At 38.1% G+C, this 20,340-nt stretch overlaps 1 protein-coding gene across 7 annotated transcripts in view; it reads right to left on the reverse strand.

Moving 5' to 3' along the window:
- Positions 1-20,094, reverse strand: part of bru3 (CUGBP Elav-like family member bruno 3) — a 208,415-nt gene extending 188,321 nt beyond the window's left edge. For 3 of the 7 annotated variants that reach the window (XM_088034118.1, XM_088034113.1, XM_088034116.1), the window contains exon 1: positions 19,821-20,084. In XM_088034118.1, coding sequence (XP_087890244.1) covers positions 19,821-20,013 — 193 coding nt within the window. In that variant the 5' untranslated portion in view covers positions 20,014-20,084. Of the gene's footprint in view, positions 1-17,695; positions 18,045-19,820 lie in introns of those variants that run through there. The other 4 variants (XM_088034119.1, XM_088034115.1, XM_088034112.1 and 1 more) reach the window with 4 other exon arrangements.
- Positions 20,095-20,340: the final 246 nt, after the last annotated feature.

A 20,340-nucleotide genomic window follows, 5' to 3' on the forward strand; every position in this document is an offset into this window, starting at 1 on the left:
TTGTGTCCTGCCAAGAATGTTATCATTAATGCCGCCAAGTACTATATCTTAGATCGTGAGCGATAAAGCGGAAAATGTTCTAGGAAAAGAGCTGATGGCTTGTGATAATATTTTTACTGCTGGTCTCTACTTGTTGACTTTCTTCACACAAACTGTAAGAGTCGACCAAAATGATTATAATTGCTGGCCATGCACGGTCTCAACTAAAATCAAAAAGTTTCGATGTCAAGCCACACTAAATATGCAAATGTTGCTTTTAATAACCGTCAGATGGCATTAAACCGCCACTCTTCATTTAAACGCCTCATAATGAAAGAAGCAATTGAGTTTTTATAATCTGCAAGAAATCTAATTAAAGAGAGAAGCTGACAGTGAGTGACAAGTGTAACCTAACCATACATCCTCAGGTTTTCCGGATTGAAAATGATCAAGTGGAACGCAAAATTTTCTGCATTCAACTTTTATGAATACATTTCCATCTGTTTGACTTCAAGCCACGGGCAGCAGATAAGCATCAACCAGTTTTGGCTACATAATTAAATCCAATAGTGGTCAGATTGTGGCAAAAAAATTAAGTAGAAAACTTTGGTTCTACTTCTTTGTTTAGCAGCGTCCCGAATGGCCGTGTTTGTTGACCCTTGCGGTTGTTTTTGCCCATCTCCCTCTAGATTAACAGAACAGGACCGGAATCAATAATACTTATTCGAAGCTCCCGTTTTTGTTTAACTATCGTCTTAAAAACTTTTTAATCTTAACTTATGGAAAAATTTTCCCGCTCGGCGCCTCGTCTGTGTTTACTTAATAATCCAGATTTACAGTCATAAATCTTCTCCATTGGCATGTTTTCAATTTTTTCCCCCCCGTGAAACGTGTGAATTATCCGAACCGTCGATGAGTTTTGTAAAAAATGTCAATGGGAGATTAAGGATTTGCGTGCGCACGAATCCTCTTAGAACTTTGTCCGAAATTTATTATTCCCTCTAATATCTCTACTTAGCCCAAGTTTGCCAACTCGAACATATCGGAGTCAGTTTTAATATTAACAAAAAATGACGGGCCACCATGTCGGCCTTGGGTAGAACCGCTAACAACTAAATCGCATTACAGAAACACGATAGCTAAGTTATAAAGTCGATATAACATAGTTTGGAGGCCTCAAGCGTCGGCTCACGTGCTTACTCTTGAGATACAAAACGAGGATGGCGTCGTCTTAAGTTGCATCGGTCTGAAAGAGGCAATCAAAATGTTGACCCGTTGAGGAATTCCTCTTTTTTGATCAATACTGGAAGCATTGTTTTGTCGGTTTACGGTCACACTTCGGTGCTTTGATGAATTCGGAGATGCGCAGGGGCAAAAGAGAAGCACCGGGAGGCTGCTTTGATAAAAAAGAAAATTGTCCAACAAAGCGACGCAACAAAAAGTTGGAGTAAATAGGAGAAATGCAAGGAAATTAAATTCCTGGACAGGGGAGATTTCTGTGCTCCATTTTGCTCGAGGGTATAAACATGAGTCATCCAAAGAAGAAGAATCCACATGTCAAAATCAACGTTTCAACTCCCCTATCGTTGACTCTGCACAATTATTAATGAGTTACGACGCTATCAAAAATGATTTGCCTGTGCTTTCATTTACAAAAAGCCCGAATACGTCACGCACGAAATTTCGTAGATTTCTCGATACGAGAACAAAAGGTGTAATGTTTAGAATTCGAAAACTAGAATTGATTGAATTCGACACATTTTCCGTCACTTAACTGAAAATATGGTCACAATGTCGCCTTGTTTTGTGCAGACGAATCAATAGAAAGTTTTCAATGGAAAACACACAATACCTGACGCACTATTTGGTTCCATTGAATAACCAAAGCTTGGGAAAGAGCAAGCAGGTTCGATGAATATTTATGATACTAGTGCGTTATCTGATACAAATTCTGTAGAATTCTTGAATAATTTGTAACATTTACATAGAGACCGTGAATGAAGATGTCGAACAGGGGACAAACATGACATTTGGTGATCTGGTAATGCAAGATAATGGTGAAAAAAATGTGGGCTGATGGTATTAAGTACGGCCCTGATAACATCCCTTTTTATATCGATTTGTGACTTCCCACGCACTTATGCACTTAGTTTTTACCCCTTCCTCTGATGTTGCAAATTGTTTAGCCAAAGGCATTGTGGATAAATCAGGACCTTTGTTCCATTATTATTACTACGACGCATGTGTACTTTATTACATCCTGATAAGAGGCTACATCCGGGGAAGCAAATTTCAAATTCTAACATAAATTGAAGTCATGCTTCATTCGGTACCATTCTGGTGTACAGCCGATGCATAAATGCGGTATTTATCTCATTCAAATTCACTCGGTTATGCTAACGACAATGCGTACATGCACGTGAAGTTCCATATGTACATGTATTATCGCTTTGATTCCGTTCCGCATATGTGGAACGGGCACATAATTTTTGAAAGAACGACGGCGATATGGTAATATGCGGAAAACTTAGAGGGCTGCATATACAGTTTGGGGAATTGATACCCGATGAATGGGAACAATTTTAATAAGAAGTGGGAGAGGAGTAGTGTCAGTGGGTGGCATTACTCCCCTCAATGCATCCTAGCGACAAAGTTCTCGAAAATTGTAACTCAAATTCATTGAGAAATACAATGCCTATCATTACTCATAAAAAAATAAAATTGTTGCATTTTGCATTCGAAGGACCAAATCCCTCTAATAGCGAAGAATTACTAAAGGAGCAATCATGTTAACACCTCGTCTTGCCAAAAATGATAAAACAATGCCACGACGCATGCATTCGCGCTGATGGGGGTAAATTATTTTTATCTTCCTCGCTCCAATGGCAATTATGGTTTTCTTTGTTGCGCTCATCTATTTGTCCATTAATCGGTCTTGGACTCACCGAAAATTCATGTTTCTTGATGTGTGTGAGAATGAAAGAATGCAAGAATCTCTTTCTCGCTCGGTGTCCCCCACTTTCTATTAAATTTAATTCCATGCATCGGGTGTCAATTCCCCAAACTGTAGACGATTTACAACGCGTTCCACTTTCAAGTCGAAAAAAAAAGTTTTTTCTCCAAACGTCACAAAAAGTCACTATTTTTTAGTCATTTTTAGGCAGAAAAGTAGGCAATTTTGTTCTAAGTAATGAAAAGCGCTCCTTGACATAAAAACACTTTTTCTGTCTAGGCAGAAAAAGTTCTTTTTGTGACGGTTACTATTTTGTATTTTGTAAATGTCATCAATGAGAACTACATGCATAGCCATCCATGTTTATATGAGTCTAACGTTTGGAGAAAAAGTAGTATTTGTTATTTGGCCGAAAAGTGGCTTTGTTATCTCGCAATTTTGCATACGCTACGCTTCGTCTTGCTACTGCGATTTAATTGCTCGACAAAAACTACCACTTTTCTGCCGTATAACAAAATCTACTATATACGACCAATTAGCTCACGTGAGTACCTTCAAAGCTAACAAAAACTAGGTTTTAATTATGTGATTTTTGTATCTGATAACGCCCGACAGCTGCTAAAGTAAGTGTTGGGGGCGTGTTATGATGTGTCATGACTCTTAATGACGCAGCAAATGGGAAAAACATAAAAAAAAACATTCTCCACGAGCACCACCAAACTATTGAAAAGGAAAAGCAAAGGGGCTGATGATTGACTCTGGGGTAGCGATTGAAGGAGATCGATTTCGAAGAGTAAAAACGGGAGAAATTTTAAAACGCTTTTTGGTGGAGCAAACGACAACGAATTCTAACTATTTTCATCCTCGCTCTGTTTTTGCCACATTTCCGCTATTAAAAGCTTTCAAGCCATTCGTAGTTCAATCTGCCCCAACACAATGCCCCTCTAAATTGGTAAATTAGAATGCAGGGTTGAAGTTGTCCTCTCCCGTTATAAATCTGGGAATTAACATGGGAAATGACCGCTGATTGCCCCGAGTGGCAACGCTAAAACGAACTTTGGGGAAACGGGTTGAGCTCGATATGCTTCGATGCTTGGTTTCGCGCTACCTTTTATGGGATAATACAAAATTATTTTTTAAGTGCTTTCCATTAAGTTGTTCGACAATTACTATCGGAGTTTGAGCAGACCACAAAGAGAATCGATAATTTGCTGCTGAGAGGATGTGCACAGGTGCAGTGGTTGTTAGTCATGGACCAACACGAAGAGATTTACTTGCAAATATTGATTTTGCACGAAATATCAACAGCTTCCTCTTTGCCGATTGCGACTGTTAATAAACGGGGCGACGAGTGCATCTCGTTTTTTTGCGATTCAAAAGTGGGGATTGTCCACGGTCTATGACCTAGTTTAAGAGAGGCTCCTGCACCATTAGGCAAGATTAAAACCTCTTGTATTCGCTAAGTATGCTCTAAGTTTACTGTTGAAGGAGCTGGGGTGGCCCTTATACATTGTACAATTCTCTTGGTAAAGGAAAAGCTTCTTAATTTGGAACGTGGAGGAAAACCGAAGCGTCGTCCACATATAAAAAAATTGGGATAATGTGTAAGAACCAAACACCCCTCCAGAGACATGGTGGTATTATAGCAGCTTTGCCGTAATAACTGAGAAACCATTAAAGCTAATAATACTTTAGCGAAAATAAAAGCTACATATGCGGAACACATTAGCTTGTTCTGCAGCGGGAGATTAAAGCAAAAGCAGGAACAAAAATGTTTGTACAGACAACAATGTAAAATATTGCAACAAGACCGCTTTAGAACGACATTAATGTTTGTGTGTTTTTCCAGAGAATGCCGCTTCCTCTCTGATATTTTTTTAATCTTTATGAACGATCCACTGGTTATCCAGCACGACCGGTTGGACAAGTTTATACCTGAAATTCTTCCGGGAAAACAAATTTCGAATTCCGTCTGCTCGCTAAACTTTTCAATTTGACCGCTGCCAAGCTCACTTAATTTACCGTTGGCACCGACTTCATACTTTGACTACTTTATTCCGGAATTCTATGAGAGGAGACACTCGAGAATGTATCGATCTGCACTCGTGTGTTCGTGTCAGATTAATTTCGGGAACATAAGGAACATGAAAATTTAAATTTGTGCACGGTCACTCGACGGAAGTAGGGTAGCTTGATCGTCTGAAAATTTAATGAGGAAAATATCGCACTCAAATAAAGGATTTATTTGCACCTGTTCATGAGCGCGGAGGTCACTAATCGCATTATTTAATTATAGTTTTTACGAGCCATTTAGATCCCATATTTATATTTCATTTTGACAATGATTTATGTTGTACAAATTTTATTATAGTTGTTATCTACTTAATAATTCCACGCGTTGCTGTGACATTTGTAACAACTTTGTGTTGCTTTCTATCGATTATTCATTTAATGCTAGATTGCCATTACAGTTAAAAATTAAGAGTTAATGACTGCTTTTGTTGCGAGAAATTTTAATGCACGCTCAATTTTAGTTGATAATTTCCAAGAGTTCATTTCAATAACATAAAAACCTCGAGCTTAAACAATCTCGGGATTATCCCTAAACCCTTTTCCAGTTAACGACCTCTGTGTTTCCCCGACGATACCTTGCTGAACCTAATTCAGTAAAGCAGAGTTAATATCACTCGAAATTTTCTGGCAATTGTGCGACATTAATGCAACATTAACGCTAGTTTCTTTGTCGTCGCACTCGAGCTAGATTAGTGCCCTAATCCTTAAACTATTTAGCGTTTCGTGAGGCATGAAACGAATCGGGAAACGCCGGCAATATTTTAGTTGCGGACTGTATGTGGGTACACCATGGATATTCCTTGCGACATTTAACGCCGACCTCCTCCAGACTGAGCCATAAAACCTCCAACACCACTAATCCTGCAACTTTGTCCATATAACCTGTAATATTATTCCAACGTTTCGATTCCATTCGACTGTTATTATCGTTTTAAGCACGAGCGAAAAGTTCCAACCACCTATTTTCGTAAACACGGGCGTTATTCATCGAGCAACTAGTTTTATAGATAGGCCAATTCGATTCCACGATAATTAGTTTCCATACAAAGTTAACGATCACTTGAAGCTCGAAAATTTGAGCAAAAACTCGTCTAGCGCCAAGTTGCAAGTCATTTATTCCGGTGTCGTCTGTCACAAAGCAGACGAACGACTCCGGTTTTGTCTGAATCATACGATATTACATTCCTCATGCACATAAACGCCCTCTTCAGGCAACTACACACTCACTCGCCTAAAGCGTTCTGCTGTTTGTCTTATTGTCGCTGTAAATTCGACTCTTTTATACTGTTAACCTTTTACATTGTGTAATTGAAGATTTACCAGATAATTTATTTTGTATTCCAGTTTACTTTTGTTCCAGCAAACGGAAATGTGTTTGGATTACGCTAAAGCAGTGACAGTTTTATGAAGCTAAAATGTGTTACACCGACGTGAATTATCATTACTTCCCCGATCTTATCCTCTTTTATTAAGTGCGTCGCTTCCAATACAGTCCGAGCTAAGCCGATTAATTTTCGATATGGATTGCGTTTGGCGAAATTAAATTTGAATTATTGATATTGTTAATGAAACGACATTTGGCGCTTCCACCATTTTTCGCTAAATTAAAAACGGAGGAATGCAAGTTTTACCGCCCCATTTTGCTGTCCTTTTTATGAAAACATGACAAATAAAGTATCATTAAAATGTGACCGTACCTTATGCAAACGACATAAGGGACAAAGACCTAACAAATTCCTGCTCACAATGGCCGCTTACACCGAGTCGCAGGTAACAGCTGACTCGAATATCTTCCATTCCTCTAAAGGCTTTACATCAAAACTGCGCTGAAAGCCCTTCTATGAAACGAAACGTTAATCCTTCTGAAAACAGCCATAACTTGTTTCAGTACTTCAAAACTAACTGAAAGAGGGCTTGTTCAAAAGCTGCAATCTCTTTATTGTACGAATAACAAAAGATTTAATTCCTCCAAATTTACTCAGCTCTTATTTATCCTTATCAACGGAATTGCTTTATGGCCCATTTTATTGACTTGCATGTTCCTTAATTACGTATGTCTACAAAATTCCCGTTAACGAGCTTACGTAATTAATCATTAAAGAAACAGGACCGGTTGAAATGAATTGGGTGGTAATTCTGTGAAACATTTTTGAGGGCAACCCGGCCACATCATTAAAATTATGTAAATTTAGAAATTATGATAATGAAATGAAGTACACGTGTATTTGCACATGAACAGTTCTAAAATTATAAACGAAAATTTACGATGTGAGATACGGTTGAGTGATTAACGAGTGATAAGCCTGACCTTGAAACACATAAATAAGAGTGTCTACCGTTTTAATTTATTGTGGAAATAAAACATTACAATTCTAGTGAGTGTAGTCTGATTTTCTCCCGGCGCATACACCAAATATCACAATTTTTACCAATTTTTTTATGTAATGCGAAACTCAATCCACCAGAGCTAGATGGATGGGCTTCTTTATTGACTCTGAGAAAAAGATGGATTTGTAAAGAGATCATTGTCCTTGGATATATGCGGGAATCGGAGAAATAAAATCGGTGTCCTTAAAAAGGTGGTGTGGTGAAAGCTCGATTATAATTAAAAATGAAACAGGGGCAAAACTTTCAAATTTTCCTCTTATTAAAAATGCAACGTCTGGGCTAATTGATTTGGGTAAAAATTCGAGAGACTTTCTAAGGAATATTTGGGGTGGAACTAAATGCATAATTAATTTTGCGGTCACGTTCTTGGAGTGTTTTCTAAAAATTTCAGGATTTAGATAGTTTATATTAAATAGATTCGTTTTATGTGTCACACTGTTGAAAATTGATGAGATAAGAACCGAAAATGACTTTGACGGAGTACTTTTTGACTGTGGCAAATGTTCCTGCACTCACGTTTTTATGCAAGTTGACCTATGCCACGTTATTTTTCATGTTGAAAAATTTCCATAGCTCATGCACCTACGTTTAGCAATAAAAACGATAAAATCTCCAAGTTTGAGTCCATCTCCTTTAAAACTATTTGTGTACACAGTGCGCAAAATGCCTTTATTAAACCACAAGCATGAATCGAAAGAAGAAACACACAGTCAGTGAGATGTGTTGAAAAAAAGCTCCCACTTCCGCTTCCGCTCGCTTTTTACATAATGTACAATCTCAGCTGTTAATTTCGCGAAAAGCGACGCTGTGCGCCGTTGATGGCGCCATAAATACCAAAGCAGCGTGTTTACATACGTTGCGTCTACGTCTATACTTAAGTGAGTCAGACGTTCCATTCCAGTGATCGATATTGAGCGAGCTCGTTGGTGAATTACGAGAGCCGGTAAGGTCGGTGGGCTGTATATCGGCTGTGCACGGACAATGTGCCTCTCGGGAGAGTCAAACTAAAGCACCGTCTAGTTCATTGTCTTCTCCACATTCCTTCCAGCTCAAGTCTGTACAAATCCTACTTTAATTAAAATATGACGTAAAATATGCGACTGTTTCAGGTCTCGCCGGGGATGCCGAGCGAAATACTAACAAGTTCCGTAATAAAAACTCAAACTGTTTTTCATAGAGCCCAAGTAATGTGTACGCAATAAAGACTTTAATTTTTTACAATTTTCAAGTTTTATAGCTCGGTGCGAGGCTCTCACCGATGGCTTTTTTAAAAAGAATAATAAATTGATATGTTCACAGAGACGAGGAATACGATCGTTACTTTTCTTTGTGGGGTTGCCTTTGTTACAATTTGACAACAATGGAATTAGTCACACTTTTAATTACAGTTTATATTAAGACCTTTATCATTCTGTCGTGCCATCAGATGACCCATTAAGAAGCGACAAATAATGGTCACGAAACTTAGTCGATGCACATTATAAATCACTTGTATCGTTCGTGCATCTATTGTCTGGGTCTAGGAAAATTCTTTCTGTCCAAATGACACTCTACACGCATCGTGATATTACGTTCCAAGGAAATTTATGGGCATTGTTAAGACCCAAAACGGCATTGTTGGAAGAAAACCAAAGTTTGGACGAAATTTTCCCGGCGCATCCACCATTTTAACTAGATTTCCATTGGCTATAAATGTGCCAAATTACAGGTATAACATTGTAATCAGCTATATATCCCACAGTGACAAACGCAATATTTCAAAAATTATCTCGGTCTCGTGACAGTTAATTTATTTCGACGTTAATTACAATATAAAGTTTGTACTGGTAAATAACTAGTGTTGTTAATGTCTGCTGGCTCACATAAAATAAAAAGACAAGGAGTGTCTTTAACAACTTAAAAGTTCAGAATACGCTGTAATTAAATAGTATGAAATTCTGAAAATCAGAGAGACGGCTAAAAAGTATGAAATGTACGGCCCAAAAATTTTAGAAAAAATTTAAATTGAAAAAGTACAAACATTTTTTTAAAGTGGAATGACCTCCTGAGTCTAAATCTATCCGTTTTGCTCCATTTGGTTAGGATTCTTAAAAAATAACTTCTTTTGATTTTTCGCTTTTTTTTAAACTTGCAAAGTCAATTTAATAAACTTTCCATCAATTTATAAAACTTCATACTTTTCATACTTTTTATGACATGTTTAAGAAACTGATTTCATATCCCAAAAAAAATGTTGTTTTTAATGATTTTCATATGCAATTTTCGGCAATTTTCCATATAACTAACTCACAAATTATTATATCGATTTTTCATTGCAATGCATCCATAAATATGCCTTATTGCATTGTCCGAATAAAAAATATTAGAAATTTTTAAAAATTAAAAGTTTTTAAAATTTGTCCCTGTTATTTAAAAAATTTGAAATTTGGGGCAGACAGTCAACAGTTAGAGATAGCAACCTCTCTAAATTTCATTGCGCTAGTGTAAAAACTACTAAAGTTACAGGTACAAATTGAAAATATTAGAAATTGTAAATGCAAACAAAAGGAAACAAAAAATTCAGGTCTTTTGTGTTATTGTCCGTTTCCCAATTATCAAAATAATCTTATCAACAGATAAATATACCTAAAGAGTAAATCTTAGCGAAACGTGGCAACGTCAAATCGAATTTATCCCTTTTTTTATTACAAAATAACACTAAACAAATTAATGGATAGTTAATTAACATAAATAATTAATCAAGCTTCCGGAACTTGACTCTTGAAAAAGCAAAAAGTCACAGTTAAGAATATTAAAAACAAACATCAATTAACAAATAGACGCATCTGTTTTACAACCTGTCATTTTCGGCATTAGTCATTTTAATTAATAATATCTAAGATTTCCTAGAAGAAGCTTTAATATGTATTATCGTGGTGTGTAATGGTAGTTTACATTTCTGAGATATTTTCCAAGTTTAGAAGTTGCAGGAACAAAACCATTGAGAAGTTTGTCAAAAAATTAAAACTTTTTGATATATTTTAGAGATTTCATAAAAAAATCATAGACACATATTGAGTTTTAAAATAACTTGAATGCTACTGCAGCTCAAAATAACACATGAGTTTTTAGTTTGCTTATGAACCAAAAAAATTAGAGAGTGCAAATTTTTTGAAAGAAATCAATTTTACGAAAATTTTATCTGAGGCAAAAAAAAATATCTAGACTACTACGAAAACCGCCTTGAAATTTATTTAAATTATAAAAAAAGTCTTCCTAAGAAAAATCTTATTATAAAAGAAAATTATTGGACTTAAAAAATGTCCAATCGCAAACGGTTGAGATTTCCACCGCCGGTATATTCATTACCCTCATTTTAAGATCTCCAAACAGCCCTTATCGAGTCATTAGCCTGATTACTTTATCATTTTGCAAGGAAGCACTCCAAGTCCCACAACGTGTGAATTTATTCGCCATTAAAATTTTAATTAAAATTGTTTATAGAGCCATAAACCGTGTAAAGTTTTATTATGACAGCGCTCGCACCTTTTAATCACGCGTCTTCTTAGTTTCAATGTTTAAAAGCGCGGACATTCCATGAATTAATTGATGATTCCCCGTCGACGCTCTATACACATATAGAGTTAAAAAAACGCGCTCATGCTTGTGGAACGGTAGATGTATAAAAAGCGGAACGCCTCCTCTGGGATTTTTGCAGGTCCCTACATTTGGGACCCAGCCTGTGGGACGTCGCCCTCGGATTGTGTATGCAAATAAATCATCGTCGGTTGTAAATCACTTTTGAAATATACTTGTTTCTTTCCATAACTCCAGAGTTGTTTAGTCACGGTAATAGTGGATTAGAAAAATTTGCGGTGAGGCAAAAAATCAAAAAGTAGCGATTTTTCAAAAGAGCTCATCGTTCCGCTCCGGCGGAGCCACATCTCTTCTTAATGTAAAAAGCAAAAAGTCGTAGTGCTACTTAATATTTTTCGTTATTTATCAACAAGTGCCGCTTACACTACATAAAAGATTTCCTCTTTCTAGTTCGCTGCAAGCACGGCGTGTTTAAAAACCAGCAACCGCAACGTTATAATCTACAACAGCATTGTGGTAAGTTTTGAGGCATCACACCACACAAACACTGTCCTCGAAAGGTTAGCGTCAGAACAAAGATAAACAAATTTAATTAAAATATCTTGTTGGCGCAGTGCTCGAGAATCGATTATATCCCAAGATATCTCCCAAAATGCTGAGATTTTAAATCGTGCTTACGGTTTTGGCCGATTGCCTAATTAATATGGGGAAAAATGGTGCTGCCAAAGCGATTGTGGCAACGACGATGAGAGAATGCATCAAAAACTTATTACCATTTATTGGAAAGTGTCGTTCCGCAAATTGGATTAAACTCCGTTGGTTGGTTTCATTCGCTCCACTATTAAAATTTAATTGTAAAAAGGAGACTTTTTCCACGTTCTAATTGCGTGCGGTATTAGCGAACTTTAATATACTGATTGTGATGACAAATTAATTAAAAATTAAAAAGAGATTATATTCAGGAGCTCCGTTTAAATTGTTCAAGTTTCCCCAGTCTGACACTAAATCATATAAAACTGCCTTGCAGTGGCTGCAATTAAAACTGCATTATTAAAATTGTCAAGATTACCAGAAGCATTAATTACAACTGTTTTTGCGTTTAATTTCGTTGTAATGCCTTATAATTACAAAAAGAAAATGTGCGGCTTTGGGAGACCGCTTTCATATTAGCGCCCGTTTTATCCAAATGATGAGAGGATTATTGCTAGTTCGCAAAAACAAAAAAGCGAATCAACGGCCGTTCTGCTACACGTGGTCACTTTCAAATCATCCGTTTTTGCCTGTAGAACTAACTTTCCATAGCTTTTTTCTTTCTGTTTTTACAAAGCGGCTGGGAATATCGACGATTAAAATCGGAATTTATTTTGTGCGCCACCGTCATTTTTCATGAGATTTGTGATACTCATTTGCAGCAAGAAAATCACCTTTTTAATGACTAGGCAGTCAAACGTGACATTTCGAATAGTTGGTTTTATTTTGCAAGTTGGCATCGCTGCAGAAATGCTGGATTGAAACCAGTTCTGGTTGAAATTTTGTCAGATTTTCGGAAAAAACCGAATAGACAATAAAAAAAAGGATATTGATTGAACTAAACGACAGTTTTAACCGAAATAACATTCGGGCCCGGAATCAAAAATAGTTGGTATCACTTACAGACTTGGCATGAAACTCTTTTCGCCAGAAGCAGCATATTTCGCGGAAAGGTCAACGGGTGATTTCCACATTGAAATGCAAATACACAAAACGACAAAAACGTTTTGCGCAAAAAGTTAAGTGAACTGCAGGAGATGAGCATAAAGTGTTTTACTGATTAGACAAAGAAACTAGTTTGCAAGAGCAGAGAGTTAGCAACCCGCAGGTGCTCAGTAATTAGTAATTTGAAGAGTACAGATCGTACGTCGACCATTTTAGTTTCAAGTGTCGTTTAAATATTTAATCCAACTAACTTTTCCCCTTTAATCTAACAACTTGCACTTTCGTGGCACGCACTGCACGCAATCCAACTTTACTCCAGTACAGACGTCATTTGCTAATTGTTTCTGCACGAATATAATGAAACTCAAAGAGATGATGTAACCGCTAAACACGAGACGTTCAGTGCACTTTGTATTAATTATTCAAACTGGCCTTCCTGCGTGAACGTTTAATTAAACGAGTCAAAACCATGTGGTGGTGAAACTCTCGTCTTTTGTATTCGGAACGTTGCGCCGCGAATATTCGAGGGTGGCCTCTACCTGTGCACCCTGTGACCTCTTGAATGCCAAACGATCCTGTAATTGCGTATTGATTCGTCGACGATCCGACTAGTGTCCTGGGCGAGTCTGGAAATGCACAAACCTCCATTGAGGTAATAACGAGCACCATTCCGTCGGCAACCAATCTAGCGCGTGGTGGTGAGATCATCATCGCTCTCCTCGCTCCGTCCGCTTTAATAAGACGCCAGAGGGTTCCTCCGCCAGCACGTATTGATCAGAGCACAAGCTCAGCTTCACCCTCGCAAACGGACAAAGTTTCACTCAGACTCTTTTGCCGCGTCTCCGAAATGCACTGCACTTTCTTGGCGGAAAGTTGGAAATTTGACCAGCAGGTACTTTTGTCGTTTTGAGCTGTAATCGCGCACGACATTAGTGTTCCGGCTCTAAATCCGGGAGCCATCAGGCGAAAATCGCGGTCGCCGGGCACATCCGAAAGGAGGGATTACCACACATAAAAAGGCAACGTGACGACTAGGCTGGATGTTTAATATGCCTACCTGCATGAAAATGACTGCCATCCGAGGTGAAAAATCAATGAGGGGCTTTGTGAGATTATCCTTGTTGAAAGGGAAAAATTGAATCAGGCGAGCGTGTGTGGAAAAACTTTCAATAGTCGATACCTGCTGTAGAGACGGGAATTCTTCCGCGGGTTTAATTAAATCGCTATCTGAAGAAGGAATTAAATCTCATCATAAGTGATAAAGTGTGCGGTTAGTACTCTTATTTTACTGCAGAAGAAGCGTTCTACTACCTACATCAAATTTAATTAAAACGGTTAACGTCCTTAACAGCTGTTTGAGGCCGAAATGCCATCAATATCAGCTTGCGTCTGCAACGTACCACCTTGGAAATATTGACTTGGTTTAACCCCATCGGATTTGATGACTCTGTTACCTCCTTTACAAAGTAATTGCCTTTTATACAATATTGACAGGCTAATTTGTAGCCTAGAGACAAACACAATTTCATAATTATTGTGTGTGTCTAACCTACATTTATTTCTGCACTTTGGGTGTGCTCGACAAAGCCTTCGGTTTGTAATTTCGATCGATAATTAATTAAGAGATCAATCATAAACAGGCACATGACGTATAAAATACCCCCCAACGTTTACATATGGGTAATTAATCTAGAAAGGCTTGCACATGGCCATCGAGACGCGAAAAACCCATTCAGTTTATTAATTTAGTCGCTAAATGAATATAAACCGGTCTATAACATTCACGTTTCAGCTCAAAGGCAAATGAGTTTGGTGCGCAGAAATAACGAGACTATGTATAATTTTTTCTTGCGAGTTGTAATGGAAGATCATTGCCCCACTTACCCTGAATAAAGTAAAACAAAGCACCACTTGCCCGCCCGTTTTGGGACTTTTTGGAATTTTATATCTCGTTCTAAGTGTCGTAACTTCCTTAATTTCTCCTCTCAAGCCCTAAAACTCATCCACGCCCTTCTCTAATTCTCATCTAAACTCAACAAAACCGATTGAGTGTTGCAAATTCGTTTCAATGGACAATTAACGAAATTAGTCCAACCGGATTATTCTGCAGACCGGAAATCCCCTCGGGAATGCAACAACTTATGCAACTCTATCTAGAAGTAAGAGCTAAGCTTCGTACATGGAAACATAATACGGAATTAACCAAGACATTGCTCAGCAGCCACACATTAAGACGTGTGCAACTTTCTAGCTTTGCGAGATTGAAATTTGAATAAAACGCGAATTCGACGTAACAATACGGGCTTAAGCATCGGAGCGTTATTTCCATACATTCCATTAAAAGAGAGGGTCCGATGTTATTGGCATTGTGTTCATATCAGGAGTGTGTTTCAGTCCAGGCTGGTCGAAACACGCCTGCAACTGATGGCTGGATAATACTCGCCCCGGGTTTTATTATTTTTTACTAGCCATTGTTTTCCATTTTCAGCACTTTTATTTACCGCCCAGACTCTTCAACGAGGACTAATTACGAAATATAGAGGGGGATATACCTCAGGAACTAGAAAATTTGTTTTTCCAACGCCCGACTAGTTTAAATATAGAGCGTTATTAAATTCGGAGTCTATTTAATGCAAGTTGGCAGCGAGACAAAAAGCCTCGGATGACAAAAGCTAGAGCTGATATTGATTGACTGTAATACAATACTACGTCTGTGGAATACAGATAGTAGAGTGCACAGACATAGGTGGAGTGTTTAAAAGGCACCGAAGCGGCTAACTGAGCTTCAGATGTAAACAAAGACTTTATCGGTCTCAGGTAGTCACGTTACCATCGATTTTATTGGGTCTCGCCCAAATTTTACACCCCCCAAAGCTCGAAATTGTTTTAGTTTTTCCTCCTCCAAATTACAATTCCTCCCGACAATTGTGATTAATCCGAGCGTCTAATTTCGCTCCAAGGATTCCAAAATTGAAATTTTTCTGTAAAATATCTCCGCCATTTTTTCTGAAACTCTATTTGTAAGCGTCGAAAGCACGTGCTAATTAATGGATTCCGGTGAAATTGAGAAATGACCGCAGAATCTTTCGGATGCTACAATATGGACCGCTTTTGTGGGGAAAATCTGTCAGTTTCAAGATGAAACGCCTCCGGGTCCGCGTCTCTTCGATTAAAACGAGGGTCCCTATCTCCTTTGAAATCGTGAATTGCGAACAACCATTGTATCCTCCACTCTAATGAATAACAATAACGAATTGCGTGATCCGCTAAACGGTAAGAAGCTCAAAAATCTGAGTGCTGCACCTCAAGGGAGAGCCCGACAAAATATTTGGCAACTCTTATCAAAACGTCGTATATAATTACATTTTACTGTCGCACTACAATTTATTTCGGACCGCTTTGTCTGCGTATAAATGATGACTTTTGGTATTAATGTTTCCACCCTCTTGGGCATCTGCGTGCCCAAACCAAAATAATTTTAAGATTGTAAATTATAATAAGCGGAAGCGTTTTATCAAGTGGAATGCGAAAATTTGCAGCTCCGTCTTACCACAAACTTATTATTGTAAACTATAATTTACACTAAAAGTGTTCGTGTTGTTCTCGCTACTTCATGGAAATAAGAAATAATCCTCAATTATACACTTTGTATAAAAGAATTCAAGTGCCGGTAACAGATTTTTCCTCGCATATAAATAATTCAAAATTCACTTCCAGGGAATTCCAGAGACGTCCGTTTTGATTTCGTTTATATTATTAATAAGAACCGGACGTTTTCCATTTGCAAAATCTGTTCGAAAAACTGTGACAATATTCAGAGTCACGCGAGCGGAATGTCGAAATAATTTATATTTTTTCTTCCTAGATATTTTGTGCCGTATAAATTGAAATTATTAATAACAAACAGCGCTTTCCGTTGACTGAATCCTTTTCAATATCATCTGTCTACACGCAACCTGCTTATAAAGAATCTATAATTAACCAACCTAGACACCACAAAATTACTTTCCACACAACTAACTATATCACCAATCTCCAATAAATGGTACGTATAAAATTTATCTACCACGATTTACACCGTTTTCCAATGCATTGGCCGCCAAACGTGATGAATGCGCCCGAGGAATGACATTGAAAAGAACATATAAAAGGCAAATAAATTGGAAATTAAACTAAAAAACATAAAATGCGCTAGAATTATCAAGATCTTGATAGCAATAAATATGAAAGAATGTATGCCAGTTTGTGGACATGCAGCTAGGTTGCCAACAGTAATTTAGAAGCTATAAAATATCGTTCGAATGAAATGGGCATTGCTAGATTTATAAATTGCGAGGCGCCAAATTTAGTTTCACATTTGTTTCCAGTTACTCAAAGTGTTATTACAAAAAAAAAAAAAAAAATTTTTGGCCCGGCGCATCCACCATTTTTGCCCGAAATTAAAAATTTAAACTGGGATAAAAATGGCTTTTTTCCAGTTTTAAACCTGTAAATGTTAAAAAATGCGCTTTTTCATTCAGATTAATGCAACTCTAATCCACCGATCGATCGTTTTAATGGAAAAACGTTAAATATTTATTTTAGTTTAAATTATGCATTTTGTCGATTTATGGTAACAAAATGGGGGCAATGTGGTGAGTAAAATTGCAATTTTTTTTGGATTTGTCCTGGCACTATCATGCTAACTAAAAGCTAGTTATTATGAACAAAGCATAAATTTTTGACGTATCCACGTGGATCCTCGACACTGACCTACACCAATTGCGTACGTACATTCGAAAGCAAAGCTCTAGTTCAGCAAATCGCACTGTTACTTTCACTGTCGACTCTCTCTCGTTTGATAAATGAAAAGCGCCGATGAAAGATGACCTGTCTGAAGAAAACAAACGATTTGACGTCGAAACAGGAGGATGAGATGAGATGGTGCTACCGGCTTTCGGATGATCTCGCACCAATATGCAGATGAATGAAATGTAAAGCACTACAAGCGCATCACTGGCACTATCACAGTCCATCGGCGGCTGGTCTTACCTGTTGTTCGTGTGTCGGCCTTTCAGCCTTCGGGCTTGCGGCCAAACTAGTGACTCGCTTCCTGCTCCAGCCGACTCAGACAGCATCGATCGAGCCTACAAGTACAAGCCGTCCTGGTTGACTTGCGACACACATGGATCTTGCACCATCAGGTGGTCACCCGGAGGTTATGTCCGGATCACGTGTCCAGAGTCCGCTGGTTCTTAGGCACTGTTAGTGTGACGTGCGCGCGTGCGGTTCGCGGGTCAGTTAGGTCACTCTTCACCGCTTCATGCCAACACACTGAACTGAACGTAGCTGACGTCAGATGTGAGCGGCGTCTACTATCGAGCACGGGCGGCGATCTTCGGCCACGAGGGTGCTCACCACCGGGACGCAAGCGCCGGATGGGGCGCAGGCGCCAAAAAGGGATGCACATACGTAGCTACACCTGGATAAGGAGACTTCATCAATCTCGGAATCCTACGACGCGAATTATACATTGTTACGGTCGCCGACGGGGGCGATATATGCGAGTGACCGATGAGGGTGGAGCACCAAAGCAGACTATCTTACCAGACGACGAACTTTTGCCAAAAAAAATTTTTGCCAAATTCAAAAGAAGAACAAAGCTAAGAATTGAATATTCGATACCATAAAGATACATATAATAGAAGACTCAAAAGAAGAAAGATGAGAATGAGACCAAAATATTCTGTTGTGCAGCACGAACTTATTAACCCAAAGTTGGTAAAGTCCATAATTTTCAATTTTATCAGAAAAATTGTTATTATAGAATTAAACATTTATAAACATCCGGTTGACATTTATATCGGAATTTATACAGTAGTGCAGCTGGATCACGTAGTGGAACAGCAGTAAATATAAAATAGTGGCGGATATTTTATGATAAACGCCTTTTTAAATTTTTTGATAACATGACCGCATCACATCGATTTTTAAACCTACAAATGGTAGAACACAGAGTTATTGTTATTAACAAAACATTTTCTGACATAATAGACATTTTTGTTTAAAATTTCGAAATAGTTTTATTTACCATTTTTCTCGAAATATCCCAACAATGAGTATTGTTTTGAAAACGGATATAAACATTGCTACATGAAATGGCTTTTCAAATTTAATATAACATGGTTGTATAGGTAAATATTCCGTGGAAATAATAATATTCCGCGAAATTCCGTTCCCGTAACACTCCATGTATCCCACAGTAGCCGTCATGCATCACTTCCCGAATTTAAAGCAAAGCAATAAATTTATCATAAACACAAAACAGCACAATTTCAGTGATAAATTAGCTAAACATCGTCCAGTAAGTAATAACTCGCTAACATAACCGGGATAAAATTCCCAGCAGTGGCTGTTATTCATCCAAGTCCGATTAAATTGTTTAAGGGAGGCATCTTCTTAATTGCATCGGAGGGGATGCGTCGAAAATCCACCCCTTCTTTTGAACTCACCCTCCAACGCTAAAGCCAACGCTGCGTCATTTGCATAACCCGTTTCTAAATAGCACATGTGATTTTAATATGCCAGTTCCCAACATCAAAAGCTATTATCTTAAATGCTTTATGCCTTTTATAACGAATTCGCACAGTTTTCGCTCGACAATAAACATCCCGGCATAAACAAACACGAATTATTAAGATAAGGAATTATCCGCAGATTAACCTTCTTCTTGCAACTGCGAGCTACATTACCTCTAAAAAACGGTTTCAGAGTCGGTGTAATTACCACGCAGGTACCGTCATAAAACCCGACCAACATCGCACATAAATTCGAGATCAAACATTCACCGAATTGAGAGCTACCGATATTATTTTGGCAGTTATAGCACCGAAGCTGAGGCATTTTATCGGTTTAAAGGGTGCCAGAATGGCTTGTTTAAATCGAATGATAACAGTTGTTACGTTCGTTTTGAAAAAGAAAATAGTACGCCGGGTTTTAATTTGCAATAATTCTTCCCAAACTCGCCAATAACTCGCCGGTTTTTATGTAGCCAGTTCAGAGCGTACCAGTTTGTAGGCTTGTGGAGATAAATTTACACGCAAATTCAAAGTTCCACAATGGGGGCTCCGAGCAACTTATCTACCGCTTGAAATTATGTACTCTTTGCAGTTTGTACCTTTGTGCATCCCCGTGTACTTATCCTTGAGGACGGTGAACTCGTAGATCTTTCCAAACTCCTCGAACATCGGCCTAAGATCATCCTCTTCCAAATGTCTCGGTATCTGTCCCACAAAGAGTTTGATAACATCTCTGTTTCCAGCGAGTTGTCCGTTGGCGGAGTGCATTGTCGGCGAGGTCGGGATCAGCATTCTACACCCTTCAACCCTCACACGCACTAGTATCGATCAGTCGAAAGCAGACAAATACGCAGACTGTATTTTTCTCTCGGTCCACTAAATTCCTCTCGAAAAAATACACCCGCAACAGTTTTATAGCTAATAACTTATCGAAATCACTTACAAACTACATAAACTGTCACTACGACGCGGTTATAAGAAAAGTCCGAAGAATTGAACACAATCGATTGGTGGCGGACAGTCTTTACGTTTCTTTAACATTAATGAAGCGGGAGGGTATTGCACAAAGTCTTAACCTAACGACCACAAGAGGACTTCACCTTCACAACACTAAACCAA

Source organism: Gnatocerus cornutus, chromosome 4 (genome assembly GCF_029298725.1).
Source record: "Gnatocerus cornutus isolate USDA-ARS CGAHR chromosome 4, icGnaCorn1.1, whole genome shotgun sequence".
Classification (NCBI taxonomy): Eukaryota; Metazoa; Arthropoda; class Insecta; order Coleoptera; family Tenebrionidae; genus Gnatocerus; species Gnatocerus cornutus.